The sequence below is a fragment of the Bison bison genome, unplaced genomic scaffold, assembly GCF_000754665.1.
Source record: "Bison bison bison isolate TAMUID 2011002044 unplaced genomic scaffold, Bison_UMD1.0 scf7180017864508, whole genome shotgun sequence".
Taxonomy (NCBI): domain Eukaryota; kingdom Metazoa; phylum Chordata; class Mammalia; order Artiodactyla; family Bovidae; genus Bison; species Bison bison.
In genome coordinates, this window is record NW_011495064.1 from 5,478,948 (window position 1) to 5,495,806 (window position 16,859).

The 16,859-nt window shown below is 46.0% G+C and overlaps 1 protein-coding gene across 1 annotated transcript in view; it reads right to left on the reverse strand.

Annotated features, from left to right (window-relative positions):
- Nucleotides 1-16,859, reverse strand: part of AFF3 (AF4/FMR2 family, member 3) — a 551,769-nt gene that overhangs the window by 81,637 nt on the left and 453,273 nt on the right. Inside the window, exon 10 of the mRNA XM_010829861.1 lies at nucleotides 15,260-15,300. Within this exon, the coding sequence (XP_010828163.1) occupies nucleotides 15,260-15,300 (41 nt within the window). The remainder of the gene's footprint in view (nucleotides 1-15,259; nucleotides 15,301-16,859) is intronic.

Sequence of the window (16,859 nt, forward strand, 5' to 3'; positions counted from 1 at the left end):
AGAACTTTAACCAAATCTACACAAACGAAAACATTTTCAAGGCTTTACAGTGGATAGTATTCAGATTCTATCCCAAGTACAGAAAAGGAGGAAACCACTATTAAGGTATTTTTCAGCCGACACCATCCTATTAAGAGGCGGTTCTATGAGGAAAGATTATAGTTGTGACACAGCCAATGGTACTTAGCGATATCACAGCTAAGTCTTAACCACTGGACTGCCAGGGAAATGCCCCCAACAGTATTTTGGTAACAGATTATAACTATTACTATAATAACTTGATGACTTTAGTAACTGGGACCACTTAAACTTTTCCAGAAAAACAACTGGACATCAATAGCATCTCTCTATTGGCTTTGGATATATTTAGTTTATGATATACATTTAAAATCGTTATATTTGATGCCATGTTTGCTGTAAACATGGCATCAAATATTACTTTACAGTGGTTTTCTGTCTCTATTTCAGGTGATGGACAGGGAAGCCTGGCGTGCTACAGTCCATGGGGGCGCAAAGAGTCAGACATGACTAAGTGACTGAACTGAACTGATTCAACAAAAAAGGAGAAAAAGTTGGCATAATGGTAAATAAAATATTTTTGAATTAAAATTGCCACTTCAGTGATTGCTTTTGTATTAGAATATTTACCGCCATTTCCCTTATGCAACTTATTTCATTAATTACTTTTGGAGAAAAGTAGCCACCATGCCTAGGTTGGGATGTAAAGGGTTAAGGATGAAGGAGGGAATGGGGGTGTTTTGATTTTATCCATTATTCCTCATCAAGAGTAAGAGCTTTTCAAGTTGCTTTTTCTTTTTTTGCAGCAACTGTATTACTAAAAAGTGGGCCATTTGTAATCAGCCTTTTTTAACAGAGCTCTCTGGCAAAAATAATCTCTCAAAGCCTGACAACAAGGCCTTGAGATGGATAGAATGAGCATTACTATCTCCACTTCACAGAGGAGAAATTAAGCCCCTGTTGGTCTGACATCCCTTCTGATGTCCAGGGAGACTCATGTGGTCTCCACTCCCCAGGAACTTCATTTCACTTGGTTGAGGCAAGGAACTTGGGATGACGGATGACCAGTGCCCAGAGGAACAGTATATGATCAGAGAACACAAGAGATTCAGCAGCTCATTACCAGTGACGAGGGCCACACAGGAGGCGAGTGGAGGTTGCCGTGGGGGCGGGTGGCGAAGGCAGCAGGGCAGGGCGTTGCAGCTGTGACCGGGAGCATGCAGAGGAGGAGCTAGGCACGTCTGTGGGGAGGGGCGGCGAGAAGAAGCCCTGCTCCAGGCAGAAGGAGCAGCAGGTGTCTCGGGTAGGGGGTGAAGACTCCTGAGCCCCGACTCTTGAAATGAGTCTGAAGGGGGCCCAAGGACTCCTGATAGTTGAGCTCCTGCTGTGACATCTCTGTTTTTTCTTTTCCATTACAGTTTATTATGAGATACTGAATATGTGCTATACAGTAGGACCTTGTTGTTAATTTATTTTATAAACAGTACATTGTGTCCATGAATTCCAAACTCCTGATTTATCCCTGCCCCCGCCCCGCAACTTTCGTCTTCATTAATCACAACTTTGGTCTCTATGTCTGTGAGTCTGTTTCTGTTTTGTATATACGTTCATTTGTATCATATTTTAGATTCCATATATAGGTGATATCCTGGTATATGTCTTTCTCTCTTCACTTACATCATTTAATATGATCATCTCTAGATCCATCTCTGTTGCTGCAAATGGTATGATGTCATTCTTTTTTACTGCTGTGGTGGTTTAGTTGCTAAGTCATGTCCAACTCTTGTGACCCCATGGACTGTAGCCTGCCAGGCTCCTCTGCCCATGGGGATTCTCTAGGCAAGAATATTGGACTGGGTTGCCATTTCCTTCTCCAGGGGATCTTCCTGACTAAGGAATCAAACCCAGGTCTTCTGCATTGCAGGCAGATTCTTTACTGACTGAAGTATGAGAGAAGCCCCTTTTATCACTGAGTAGTATTCTATTACATATATGTTCCACATCTTCTTTATCCATTCATATGTCGATGGACATTTAGGTTGTTTCCACGTCTTGCCTTCTGTAAATGGTGCTGCTATGAACATTGAGGTGAACGTATCTTTTGAATTAAGAGTTTTCTCCAGATATACGCCCAGAGGAGGGATTGCAGGATTATATGGTAGCTCTCAGTTTTTGAGGAACCTCCATATTGTATTCCGTAGTGGCTTTCCACAAATTTACATTCCCACCAACAGTGTAGGAGGAAAGTTCCCTTTTCTCCATGCCCTTTCCAGCATTTATTGTTTGCAGACTTTTTGATGATGGCCTTTCTGACCAATGTGATACATCACTGTAGTTTTGATTTGCATTTATCTAATAATTAGCGATGTTGGGCATCTTTTCATGTATCTGTTGGCCACCTGTATTTCTTCCTTGGAGAAATACCTATTTAGATCTTCTGCCCATTTTTTGATTGGGTTCTTTGTTTTTTTGGTTATTTAGTTGTATGAAGTGTCTGTATGTTTTGGAAATTAAGTCCTTGTTGGCATGACATTCCTTCTGATATCCAGAGAGATCTGTGTGGTCTCAACCACCCAGAGCCTTCACCTCACTTGACTGAGGTGAGGAACTCAGGATGGATGACTGGTGAGCAAGGGAACAATGTAAGGGCAGGTTCACATTTTAAAGACTCACGCGAGGGCACAGAGATGCTGTCAGGATGTGAGCAAAATTTGGCCTGTATTTTGAAATGTTAGTGAATAGCTAATATTTCTCCAGCCAGGTGGAAGGGAAAAAAATCTTCAAGAAATATAAGCCTTAGGCAATCATGCTGGCTTGGCTCTCCTTTACTCATCATATAACTCCGTCAAAGCACGACCACAGCGCTTTTCAAGTTTTCCATCATCTTCTATTTTGAGTGCAGAACACAGCAGGAGGTCTGAAATCCCTAGAAGTGCTTGCCTGGAGAAAACAGAAGTGGACTGAGGTCTGTCCTGCCACGCAAGCCCCCAGCGGGATCCTTCGTGGGCATGTGTTCATTCCCGTTTTACGTTCAAACGTGGAGTGGACAGAGACGAAGCGTGACCAAACGTGCCTCTGCTCTGACACTCGGGCAGAGGGAAGGGCAGCCTGTGGTCCTGCGCGAGGCACTCAGGCCTGTGCCAGGACTGTGAGGCCAGGGGTTTTGTCCTTTTGGGGATTCTGTAGGCAGAGCAGGGATGAGGCCCTTTGCCACCAATGAGGTCTGCCAGGCCCTCCCCGCCCTAGGCTATGCTGCCTTCCCAAAACTTGGGCTCCACCCACCTTGGGCACCGGACTCCACCCTCCAGTCCTCAGTTTCCTCATGTGGAAAGTGGGGACAGTGATACCTACCCCAGGGGACAGTCGGGGGGATGAAATGGGGTGACAACATCAGGTCCCAGCAGAGGACTTGGTGTGGCAGCCACGAGGCTCCCAGAGGCCTGGGGGCGGCCTGAAGACCACGAGCCTTTCTCATTCAGCCTTCTGCTCATCCTCCAACAACAGCAAAGGCCCACCTGGCTGTCCTTTCAGAATTCCACTGAGTAGCTCAGTGGCTGGGCAATGACACAAAGAAAACAGGGCCTCCTTCACCTAGTCCTGCCCAGTTCTCTGTGCCTGTGCAGCATGCATGGCTGAAAGGGCCTCTACACATCCTATCTGCCTTCCCTCCCCGGGACCAGGATTCGCCTGGCTGCACAGGGGTCTGTTGTCATTCAGTCGCTCGGTCGTGTCTGACTCTTTGCGACCCCATGGACTGCACACGCCAGGCTTCCCTGTCCTTCACCATCTCCTGGAGCTTGCTCAAACTCATGTCCATTGAGTCAGTGATGCCATCCAACCATCTCATCCTGTCACCCCCTTCTCCTCCTGCCCTTAATCTTTTTCAGCATCAGGGTCTTTTCCAATGAGTTGGCTCTTCACATCAGGTGGCCAAAGTATTGGAGCTTCAGCTTCAGCATCAGTCCTTCCAATGAATATTTAGGGTTGATTTCCTTTAGGATGAACGGGGATTATATCTTCATTTTAAGAAGAGGCACTGTGGCCTAAAGAGGCTTGCTGGCTCCCTGATGGTGGCCAGGGCAAATGGGGCCACTGCGAGGCCAACTGGGGCCTCTGGACTTAAGGTCTGGGCTAGGCTTCTCGCGTCTCCGTCCAGTTAGCAGCAGGGAGCCAGCAAGCTGGTGGACCTGGTCTGCGAGAATGAAAAAAGGGCCACAGCCTTTCCCTTCCCAAGTAGTTGGTTTGGTATCAACATTTAGCCCAACTGACCTGTACTTAATGAATGAGCATGGACATTCCAAATGCTGCCTTGCCAGGCTGGGAGGAGCAGTGAATAGAGGGCAGCATGAAAAGGGAAACTCAAGGCCAGAGAGAGCTCCAGGGAGGGGAGAGGAAAGGCTCAGGAACCCACTCAGTTTGGCAGCAGGTTAGATGGTTGTCCTCGAATAACAGGGATGCAGATGGCCAGGCTCTGATGCCGGCTGAGGAGAGCAGAGGTGGGTACCATATTCTGCTGGCCAACAGGAAGACCCAGTATGACTGCTGGCCTGCCAGCACCTGGCCTGGGAGCCAGCATGGGAAAGGTCAGCCTGCTCCCCTCCAGGGGGGGCACGTTAACCTTTCAACACCAGCAGGGGAGCTCATCGGGCCCCAAACACAGTCAGCAGAGCCAGCAGGCCAGCCTGCCAACGCTGGCCCAAGGCTGCCTTTGGAAGACGTTGGAGGCAGGAGTCAGAGGAGGCGAGTGGCAGAGAGGGGCCGAGAGTGGTGGAGGGACGGGCCCGGTGCCCAGAGTTAGCAGCTGGCTGGGCAGCTTGCTCCAGCTGGCTCAGCATCCTAGGAGTGAACAGTGAACCGCCTGGGTGGGGCTGCCTGGCTGTGGGTGGGGGTAGCAGGGAGAGGACGGCGTGGGAGGTGCTGGCCTGAAAGGCTCTGGGAGCAGAGAATGAAGGCTCCAGGCCTTTGGCTAGTTTTCTCCACTAAAAGGAGATTAAAAACAAAACAAAAAAACAATTGTGGTGTCACAATTTAAATAAGGTATCATCAAAAGAAGCTAAGTAGTTTGGTTTTAAATAAAACAAAACCCCACTAATCTACTAGTTTTAAAACTACCCACCCACCGCAAATGTTTCTCCAGCTGGACTCCCACTTACTAAGGGCACAGACACAAGTGAATGAGTTATAAAGACACGGTGGCCTCGGGGCACTAAGAAATATACATGGGAGATTTTGCTGGTGGTCCAGTGGCTAAGGGGCTTCCCAGGTGGCACTACTGGTTAAGAATCTGCCTGCCAATGCAGGAGACGTGGGTTCGATCCTTGGATTAGGAAGAGTCTCTGGAGGAGGGCGTGGCAACCCACTCCAGTATTCTTGCCTGGGAAATCCTATGGACAGAGGAACCTGGTGGGCTACACTCTTTGGGGTCGCAAAGAGTCAGACATGGCTGAGCACGCACAAGCAAGAGTAGTGATTTAAGAATCCGCCTGCCACTTCAGGGAGCTCAATCCCTGGTCCGGGAGGATTCCACGTGCCTTGGGGCAACTGAGCCCACGTGCCATAACTGCTGACCACGAGAGCCTAGAGCCTGGACGCTCCCAACTACTGAGCTGGTGCGTTGCGGCCACTGTACCCTGTGTGCCCAGAGCCTGGGCGCAAGAGAAGCCAGTGCGGTGAGAAGCCTGCTCACTGCAACGAGAGAGAGCCCATGTGCAGCAGTGTAAGAGCCCGTGCGCCACAGTGAAGACCTAGCACAGCCATAAACAATAAATACACACATTAAACTTTTCTAAAAGTTCACTTAAAAAACTTTCTGTTACCAGAGGCCCCTCTGGATGCATCCTCCTGGCTCAGACCTCAGGAGGTGGGTCCGCAGGAACCCACAGGCACTCCCCCCAAGTCACTAAACCATCTTAATGAGTAATTAGTGGTTTCAAACAGCTTGTTATTTATTTACTTGAAAGACCATTAACGGTTTCTCTCAGGTTGCTCTGTTCTGTGGCGTAAAATACATGTTTGGGGCCTTTAAAAATATGCCTTATTTACCTGGTAGGACTCATTGTCTTCTCTGGAGCTATTACGTTTTATGGTGGAAATTAGTACTGGGGGGCTTTTTAAAAGCTGGTTTTCAGACTCGATAGCCTGCATTTGCTTATGACACTGATGCAGACAGCTGCGCTGACAGTCACTGAGGGCAGTCAGGAACGCTGAGACGGCGGCTGAGAAGCAGCAGCAAGGCGAGCGCGTCCACGTCAGTGAGTGTCCATGCGCACCACTGACCCCGTGGGAGAAGAGGCCCCACAAAGAGTCTCAGCGTTTTCTCTCTTTCCATGGCCCCCAAACAGATCGCTACCGGGATCCCCCAGGTTACCTGAGAGTCACTGCTTTTGAAATAAGGATGATTTACTTTAAAAATAATAAGATGAACCAAATTCTTTAGAAATCGTCTGGAAAAGGTGTCAGGAAATGACCCAGGGTGACTTTTCGAGGTGAGTGAAGTAGGATATTGACATAGGAGAGACAGGTGGCAGGCTCCTCAGGGGCTGGGGTGAACTCACCCAGCACCCAGGGACCCACAGCTTGGCTTTTTTTTTTTTTTAATGGGAGAATAGGCTAGATTAGAACCTATTACAAAGTTGGGAGGAAATAAGCAATAGTAAGGGATAGTTCTTGGGCTTTGTTGATATTTATTTTTCTATACTGTCAAGGTAAAAACATGCTCCATACTATGATTTGTTCATGGTTCCATACATTAAATCCACTCTGTCATATTTTCTTGTCTTCCTGTTTAAGCTTCTCGGCAGGACTTAGAGAATATCTTGTGGTACTTTGATTAGCGGGCTTTCTTAGTGATGCAATAGGGTAATTACTATCATATGGATAGACTAACAAAGCATTTTTTCTATTTATCACCTCATTTAATCTGACCATAAACCTAACAAGGAGGGTATAATTACCATCCTGTTTATGCAACTGAGAAAGTTCAGACTCAGATGAATAAATACTTTTCCCAAATTCCAGCCCAAGGTCAGAGATTCAAAATCCGATGCTTGCTTCATGATGTCTTACAAAAGAAGAGAGGAGATTAGGGAAAGCCGGGCCAGATATATGGTGTTTTTCCTCCTCCTTATCATGGGAGCAGAGACGTGTAGCATAATTTGAACTCACAGCCTTTCATGTGTGAAAGGCATTAAGTTATTATTGAGCAGCCATTCTCTTTTTCTCTAAGTGACTTTATTTCTTTATATTTATTTTTGGCTGTGCTGGGCCTTTGTCGCTGTGAGGGCGTTTCTCTAGTTGTGGCAAGTAGGGGCTACTCTCTAGGTGCTGTGCACGGGCTTCGCATTGCAGTGGCCTCTCTTGTGGAGTACAAGCTCTAGCTCTCTTTATAAATTGGTGGGGTGGGAGGATGTTACTGAAGCTGCTAAGAGCATCAGCTGTAGCATCAGCTGGAGTCAGATAGGCCACACTGTGGCTTTTCAGCCACTAGATTGTGGGTCAGTGACATGTCTCTGGAAACCCAGGTTCCCTAGGATTTCAGAGAGGATATGTGGAAAATGAAACGAAATAAAATTTCATCTCTTTAGGCCCTAAGGGAGAAGGCAATGGCACCCCACTCCAGTACTCCTGCCTGGAAAATCCCATGGACGGAGGAGCCTGGTGGGCTGCAATCCATGGGGTCGCTGAGGGTTGGACACAACTGAGTGATTTCACTTTCACTTTCATGCACTGGAGAAGGAAATGGCAACCCACTCCAGTGTTCTTGCCTGGAGAATCCCAGGGACGGGGGAGCCTGGTGGGCTGCCGTCTCTGGGGTTGCACGGAGTCGGACACGACTGAAGTGACTTAGCAGTAGCAGTAGCAGTTAGGCCCTAACGTTGAATTCCTCCTTCTTGGCTGAGTGGGCTATAGTGAGGAATAACGACAAGTAATGCATGTGAAATGCTTGGTGTTGTACTTACACGTGACAGCTGTACTTAGGCCTCGGACCATAAAGCACACGCCTACATTTAATACACGCAGTAGGTCTGCATGTGTCTAAGTTTCCTCTGAAAGTGAAAGTGTTAGTCACTCAGCCGTGTCCAATTCTTTGCGACCCCATGGACTGCAGCCTGGCAGACTCCTCTGTTGATGGAATTCTCCAGGCTAAAATGCTGCAGTGGGTAGCCATTCCCTTCTCCAGGGGATCTTCCTGACCCAGGAATCGAACCCAGGACTCCTGTACTGCAGGTGGGTTGTGTACTGTCCGAGCCACCAAGTTTCCTCTACCACCCTGTAAACTCCCAGAGAGTGGGATACCTGGGTTTTTTTGTGTCTTGCATAGAGACTGGCTAGACACCTTACCCACTGTGTGGTCTCTATCCTGCAAATGTGCACTGAATGAAGGAAGGAAAACAGAAACATGAATAATTGGTAGAGATCGTATGGGAGGGCATCGTAAGGTGTGCCCATAGTGGGAAGCCTGGCAATGAGGAAAGGGGAGGAAGGGACAGGGAGCAGCCAGAGATCATGTCTAGGTATTAGCAGAACTGTGGCATCCTACAGTTCTCTCTGGTTACTGATTCCTAATTTAACTCCACTCTAATTGAATTGCACTGGATGGTTTCAATTTTTTGAAGGTTTTTTTTTTTTTTTTTGACTTTCTTCCTACTTTTGGATTGTTTAAAAAAAAAAAATCATTCAATTTCCCTGTCCCGTGTGGCAGTTAATAGTGCATCTCAATTCTATAGCATCTTTTAGGCATGGACTCCTCAGTAATAAGCCCCTGACTGTTAAGCTCTGCTTCCTGTGGTGCTCTGCTGCCATGGTGAACAGGCATCATTGCAGCAAGCTATTTTCTATTTTAAGCCCAAAGATGCCATTTGTTGTTGTCATTCAGTCGCTAAGTCGTGTCTGACTCTTTGCAAGCCCATGGACTGTAGCATTCCAGTCCTTCACTGTCTCCTGGAGTTTGCTCAGATTCATGTCCATTGAGTCGGTGATGCTATCTAACCATCTGCATATCAGACACCTTCCGACCTGGGGGCCTCATCTTCCAGTGTTGCCTTTTCATACTGTCCATGGGGTTCTCCAGCTAAGAATACTGGAGTAGCTTGCTATTTCCTTCTCCAGTGGACCACGTTTTGTCAGAACTCTTCACTATGACCCATCCATCTTGGGTAGCCCTGCACAGCATAGCTCATGGTTTCACTGAGTTATGCAACATCCTTTGCCACAACAACGCTGTGATCCATGAAAGGGGAAGAGTTGCCATTGCTTAACCACAAAACATGGGACCTAATTCATTTATTCATTTGTTCATTGTTTTCTTCATTCACCAAATGACTTCTGTGTCTCCTAATTGCCAGGAACTGTGCTAGGTGCTAGGGATAAAAAAAATAGCTAGGCCAGAAATGTAAGGATTATTATAATTATTAGTAGAGACAAAGGATCTACTAATGCTACTATCTAGTAAGCTATTAACATTTGTTAGACTATAAAACATGGCAGGAACCACCAGCCTCTGACCCCATCCAAGCCTGCCTGCTTCCTTGCTGCCTGATGGGGATGAGAAAATTCTACTCCATACGAATCAGAGAACCTGGAGTGCAGCCTCAGCTCCACCACTTGCTGTCTTGTGACCTTGGGTGACTCCATCGCCTGTCTCAGGTTCAGTTTTCTTGTCTGTAAAATGGGTCCCTTCTGTCTCGGGGGGTTGTCGTGGGATCATAATATTAGACAGTCAATGAGATAGGGTTTCTAAACTCTAGAGCTCTTTAAAGACGTTTTGCACGCTATACCAAAGTGACTTTATCATAAGAAGCTGTTGCGCTGGAGAGACTGGGGACCACTGTGGGGCTCGAGGTGAGGCTGATACTTCCCCTCCGGCTACTTTGTCATTTTACAAGTTGGAAATCTGAAACTCTCACAAGCCTCTCCTGCTCCCTGTTCGGACCCTTTGAGAAGAGCCCAATCGTCACCAGTGCCTGGCAACTGTGACTTTCTTCTCCAGATTTCAGGGTCGGTGCGTGAAATGAGACCCGGAAAGTCACCCTGCAGTGCTGGTGGCCACGCCCAGTACACACCCCTCCGCTTGACGGAGGTCGGCCCACTTCGCAACGGGTCAGGAAGGTGAGGCCGAATGCAAAGTGCACCCCTTCCCGCCCCCGCTGCCAGAACCTGCCCTCCCCCGCCCAGTGGTACCATGTCCAGCCTTGCTTCCAGATGTGATCACACTCAAACGGAGGTGAGCCCTTCATTCTAGATGAGTCCTCACTTAATTTCACTATATTCTCCCTAATGGAAAGAGGAGAGTCGATGGGTGAGATTTATTTGGGAAGGGCAAGATTGAGGCGAGCAGATGCACGAGGCTAATGGGGGCTTTCTCTTTACAGAGTCAGCACCTCTGGACTCTGGACCGTGAGGCGCCCGGCGCAGGTGACAGGCTGCTTCTCCCCACGGCCCGCCGGCACCAGCCCAGGGCCCGCTGTGCACACAAGGTACTTCAATGGAGCCTCGTGGCATCAGTGAATAAATCAACGGCAGTTGTTTAGATTCCAGTATAAATGGATCTTGGACCTGAGATACTGCCAGATGGGCAGACCAGGTTACAGTCTGGTGATGCGTCTCCAAGGCTGTAAAAACGGAGCCATTTCTGGAGTCGCAGGCTGACATTTCAGAAGATGATTACATGCACAGTTTAACCATACGGCCATTCATGTCCTTCTAGCCCCACGGCCTTAACAACTGTTTTCATGTTGGCTTTCTTGCTTGTTCCTTTTTTTTTTCTTCCCAAAGTTAAGCACAATCTTTCCCCTGCCCCTCCCCAGCTTCTCATCTTTCTAGCTGAATGTGATTTATTCATACGAAATTATGCTTCATTTTTATAAAACCCAAGTTACTGCAAATGAAGCTGGAGGTTTCACAGAAAATATTAATTCCTGATCTACGGCTATAAAGCAACCTGGCTCGCTCTGCAGCGGCTCTGTTGCTCCGAGACGGATGGAAGCGGTCCAAGGGGATGATTAACTTCTCAGCCCTGCCAGCTGCCTAGTACCCCTCTTGCCCTGGATTTCCAGATTGACCCCCAGCTTCTCTGCCAACGTGCAGTTGCTCAGCTTGATAAATCACATGAATCCTTTTTCTTATCACAGTTAGGTACTATTCACTAGTTAGGAAGGGAAGCTAATGGTATTCAGAGGCACTCTCCATACTGCACACACACCCTGTTTTCTCCTGATAGCATTCTTCATATTCTCCACATTACCAGTGACGCGGCACCTAAGACGTGCCTTTAGAAATGATCCACTGGGCAATTAATCCCAATTCTTCTCTGCCTCTCTCTGCCCCACCCAGCACAATGGTCTGTAGGAAGACGAGATCCTCGAGAGACACATTATAAGTGGGTAAGTAAGAAGGAGCATGTCTCTTTGCAAAGGGTGGTTTTCTTGTCATTGACTGGCTTATCTTGTTGAGAACTTTGCCACCTCTTCCTGATCTTTGCTTTTCTGTTATTTGGGGGCATTGGCAGGCCTCTGTAGCAAGCCAGCTGCCTCTCAACAGCATAAAACTGACAGATGAAAAATTCTGTAGCCATCAGGAGAAAAGAACAAAACCTACCCACCCCATCTTCACTCACCCTTCCCATCACTGCAGGTGGCACGGATGAATTGGGCCAAAGCCTGTCTGGGCTTGGAGTACTTGGGGTATTTTTGTTGAGCCATAAATTAAGCCCATCACTCAGGCAAAACCAAAGAAGGCAACAGGTTTTTCTTGGATGTTTTTTAAATTTTAGTAACGACAATATCACAGTTTGTTTTTGTTTTTTTTTTAAATATATTTTTGGCCTGACAGTGTGTCATGTAGGTTCCTAGTTCCCTGACCAGGGATCAAACCTGCTCCCTGTTGCATTGGAACTTCAGAGTCCTAACCACTGGACCACCAGGGAAGCCCTGGCAATATCAGAGATTTAATTGATCAATGTTGTATATTGATTGCCTTTCCCAGTGACTCTGCAGTAAAGAATCCACCTGCAATGCAGAAACTGCAGCAGAAACAGGTTCGATCCCTGGGTTAGGAAGATTCCCCGGAGGAGGGTATGGCAATCCACTCAAGTATTCTTGCCTGGAGAATTCCATGGACAGAGGATCCTGGTGGGCTACAGTCCACAGGGTTGCAAAGAGTCGGACATGACTGAAGTGACTTAGCATGCATGCACGTGTATTGATTACAGAGAACTCACTGAACTTCAAAGCATTATGGTCTCAACTGTCAGATGTTGGGTTTCTGCTAAAATGTTCCTGGAAACCAGGAAGCTGAAACAATGAAAAGACAGACAAGACTGACCTTCAGAAAACATCCGGATGTCCTCCACACTCTGACATTCCATGTAGATGAGATTTCTACCTGACCTTAGAAAGGAAAGAGCAAAGCCTATCCTGTGAAGGGAGACTTTCTTACGGGGAAGCAGAGGACAACTGGCTTCCTTCAGTGTAGACTCACCCCCCTCCAACAACCCACAGCAGGTAAATCACATTCCATCATCAGGCTGTTCATCTTGAGGCAAAATGACTCTGGTCCTGGATCAGATGTCCTGTGTTCACCAGGTAAAGGGGATGGACATGGGATCACACAGGGGCAAGCGAGCCGGACCCTCAGTGTCACGTGGTGATGGGACACAAACCAGCACGGGCTTTCTGTGCAGCCCCCCAGTCCCAGCACGCAGGCAGCAGCCGTGAGGGCCCCAAAGCGCTTCTTCCAGAGCAGAAACACGCGTGCCTAATCACCATGGAATTTTACATCAAGAGGTGACAACAGGCTGAAAAAATAAAAAGTTTAGGAAACCAGAATGGTTTGTGTGGATGGATGTAGAAATGATTACCACCAGGCCGTAGGGAGTCTGAGGTATGGGGTCAGACCTCTACTTTGGGAAGGTCACAGCCTGGGGTTGTGGGGGGATTTTTACTTAATTCCATTCCCACCCGAGGCAGTTCCTGCAACAAAAGAATTCTAGGCAAGTCATACAGTGGTTGGACCCAGAGTCACATTTCTCATTTTCTAGAAAAGGCTAGTTTACTCCACAGAATACGTAACATGACAGAAAATGACATCTGTCATGTGATAAGCTAGCATTCTCTAATTTAAGAACCTGGAAAACATGAGTCCAGTTAATTCAGTAGGCGTTACAAGTCCTTATTTTGAAGAAGGGTGTTTTAACTGTATCTCCCAACAATTACAGATATTTCTCACTCACGGAAATACTCGTGTGGCCCTGAATTAACAGAAAACAGAGAACAGGAGGTGAAGGCAACTCATTGCTTTGAAAGGCACCGGGTTCCTCGCACTTTGAGCAGGCAAACTGTAGATTTAGAGGGAGATGCTCAGTTACATTTGAAGATAGAGAAATTCGTAAGAAGAGCAGTGACGATGGGAACGTCTGTTTCCAGGCAATGGACTTTTTTCCTTACAGTTTCTGCACTTAGTGGTTATATAACAGCAAGGGCTAAGATTCTAACTTTCGAGTCAATTATTGGGCTTCAGGAGAAGTTTTTGAGAAGATCAGAAAATGTCAAAGGCAATAGTGCTGCTCATCATGAAAGTCCACGCCCATCTTCTACCCAGGACAGAGTCATGTGTCTTTGGGGGAGAAGCCTTAGAACATACCAGTCCTAGTTTCTGATGACTTGTCTTTGTATCCACAACCATGTCTTCAAAGGGAGTCCATATTTTTAAAAAATAGTTCTTGATTCATTCTACCAAAGGCCATAAAGAGATTTTGTGTCTCTTTAGTCGTTTTATTGAAATGTAATTGATATACCATAAAGTTCACCCATTTAAAGCATGCAATTTAGTTGTTTTTATTATATTTACTGGGTTGTGAAATCATCACCACAATCTAATTCTACATAATTTTTATCATCCCAGAAAGAAACCTTGTTACCACTGGCAATGGTATAACATTGTAAACTGTGGGCTTTCTCTTGTTCTCAATGTGTTTTGTTGAAGGAATCACTTAAGGAGAAGAGTCAAAGGGAAAAAAGAAACACTTCGAGAAAAGGAATTAATGTGTCAGATTTTAAATGTGTTTTGATCCAGTCCCTCTCCTCCTCCTACCAACAGACTCAGAGGTGGTATGGTTACCAGCTTTTGCGAAAGTCACAGAAGCAACCCCAGAAGATGACGTGGCAGCCACTCTCAGAGCACACAGGCTTGTGTGGCTGTCATGGGGAAGGCTTTTCAACTGAAATCACAACACTGCAGCTCAGCCCGCCACCACTGAGAAAATGCTTTTCATCTATGTGCATGGATAATTCGCCTAAGTGACAGATTTTTCCTTGGAGAGGCACTGAACTGAGCTGGTTTACACAGGCAATTACTGCTCATTCCACAGAAAAAAAGAACTGGGAAGGAAAGGAGTGGGGGTGATGGTAGCTAGCCAATGCCAAGGTGTCTGCTAGCCTGCTGAGTGGGACGTCTCCTCCAGGTCTTTCTTACTTTGTAAGAACATCACTTGTGGAAAGAAAGAAAACAAGCCTTCGTCTTTACCACCTGATAGTTCTTTAAAACACACACACACACACACACACACACACACACACATACCCCTTGGCGAATGAGAAATAAAAAACCAACCCAAACCAATAAGTGGTCAAGCCTACTCTAGGAAGTAACTTATTATACAACTCCACTCAACTATCTTTATACAGCCTTAGAGGCAAAGCAAGATGTGAAATACAGCTTGAGTATGTTTACTGATTAGGTTTCCATATCTCATTCAATAACACAAGTCAGAAAAGAGAAGCCAGAGTGAGGAGGAAAAAGTCAGGCACACAGGACTGGGAACTGGGTTCCGTGCATAAAGTATTTCGAGAGAGAATCTCATCAGAAGACAGACAGCTCTAGGGGGAGTATCTGACGAGAACACCCCAGAATAAATGAAGTACTTATTGTTGAAAAATGAGCTCCAATCTCAACCAATCCCAAAGTTCAGAATTTACTGCACCATTCAGGACTTTCCTTCCAAGTTTCTTGTCTCCTGTTTCATCGCACAACGAAGGATTCTCCATACTTTCTATGAAATACAACATGGCGATTTTTGCAGTAATAAACTCCACACATGCATGACAAATCGGAGCATGCAAAATGTTTAACATCCCAGTTCACAGATACTTTAGGGACAAAATCCGATTATGAATTATATGCCACAATAAATAGGGCTCAATGTTTCATAAAGCAATTTATAGTTCATAAAAATGACAAAATGTACCTGTCAGACAGAGCATGGAGGGCCGTTCTCTGGGCTGCCTGCTGGAAGAAAGGGCAGAGATGTTTGTTTAATATTCTGGCTTTTAAATTATGTGCTCAATGAATACTTAAAAAAAAACCCCTGTGTCACCCACATTTTCTGCCAGGTGGACAAATATGAAACTACTAGTAACAGAGTAGAGAACCCTTTTGTATTATTAGGAATATTAGAAAATGAACATTTCTGAAGTTAACTGAAGCCCCTACCTGGGCACACCTGCCACCAGGGGGCGAGCTTGAGGAGGTTGGACACAGCACCAGTCAGACCTATTTCATTTTTACTTCCTGAAATCATTTTTTAACACTATTTTATTCTAGTTTCCTGTAAGAAAAGGATCTGTTTTGGTTCCTTTGCAGTTACATTCCCAACGAAGGTATAATTTTACTCCCAGTTTTCAGATTTATTGATAAAGTCATCACAACTGGATATTGGAACATTGACTGGCTTTGAGATGATATTAGGTGATTATTGATATGTTTTAGACACAGTTAACATAATTTCACACGCTAGTAAAGTAATGCTCAAAATTCTCCAAGCCAGGCTTCAGCAATACGTGAACCGTGAACTTCCAGATGTTCAAGCTGGTTTTAGAAAAGGCAGAGGAATCAGAGATCAAATTGCCAACATCCGCTGGATCATCAAAAAAACAAGAAAGTTCCAGAAAAACATCTATTTCTGCTTTATTGACTATGCCAAAGCCTTTGACTGTGTGGATCACATTAAACTGTGGAAAATTCTGAAAGAGATAGGAATACCAGACCACCTGATCTGCCTCTTGAGAAACCTATATGCAGGTCAGGAAGTAACAGAACTGGACATGGAACAACAGACTGGTTCCAAATAGGAAAAGGAGTACATCAAGGCTGTATATTGTCACCCTGCTTATTTAACTTCTATGCAGAGTACATCATGAGAAACACTGGACTGGAAGAAGCACAAGCTGGAATCAAGATTGCTGGGAGAAATATCAATAACCTCAGATATGCAGATGACACCACCCTTATGGCAGAAAGTGAAGAGGAACTAAAGAGCCTCTTGATGAAGGTGAAAGAGGAGAGTGAAAAAGTTGGCTTAAAGCTCAACATTCAGAAAACTAAGATCATGGCATCTACTCCCATCACTTCATGGCAGATAGATGAGGAAACAGTGGAAACAGTGTCAGACTTTATTTTGGGGGGCTCCAAAATGCAGATGGTGATTGCAGCCATGAAATTAAAAGACGCTTACTCCTTGGAAAGAAAGTTATGACCAACCTAGATAGCATATTGAAAAGCAGAGACGTTACTTTGCCAACAAAGGTCCGTCTAGTCAAGGCTATGGTTTTTCCAGTGGTCATGTATGGATGTGAGAGTTGGACTGTGAAGAAAGCTGAGCACAGAATAATTGATGCTTTTGAAGTGTGGTGTTGGAGAAGACTCTTGAGAGTCCCTTGGACTGCAAGGAGATCCAACCAGTCCATTCTAAAGGAGATCGGTCCTGGGTGTTCTTTGGAAGGACTGATGCTAAAGCTGAAACTCCAGTACTTTGGCCACCTCATGTGAAGAGTTGACTCATCGGAAAA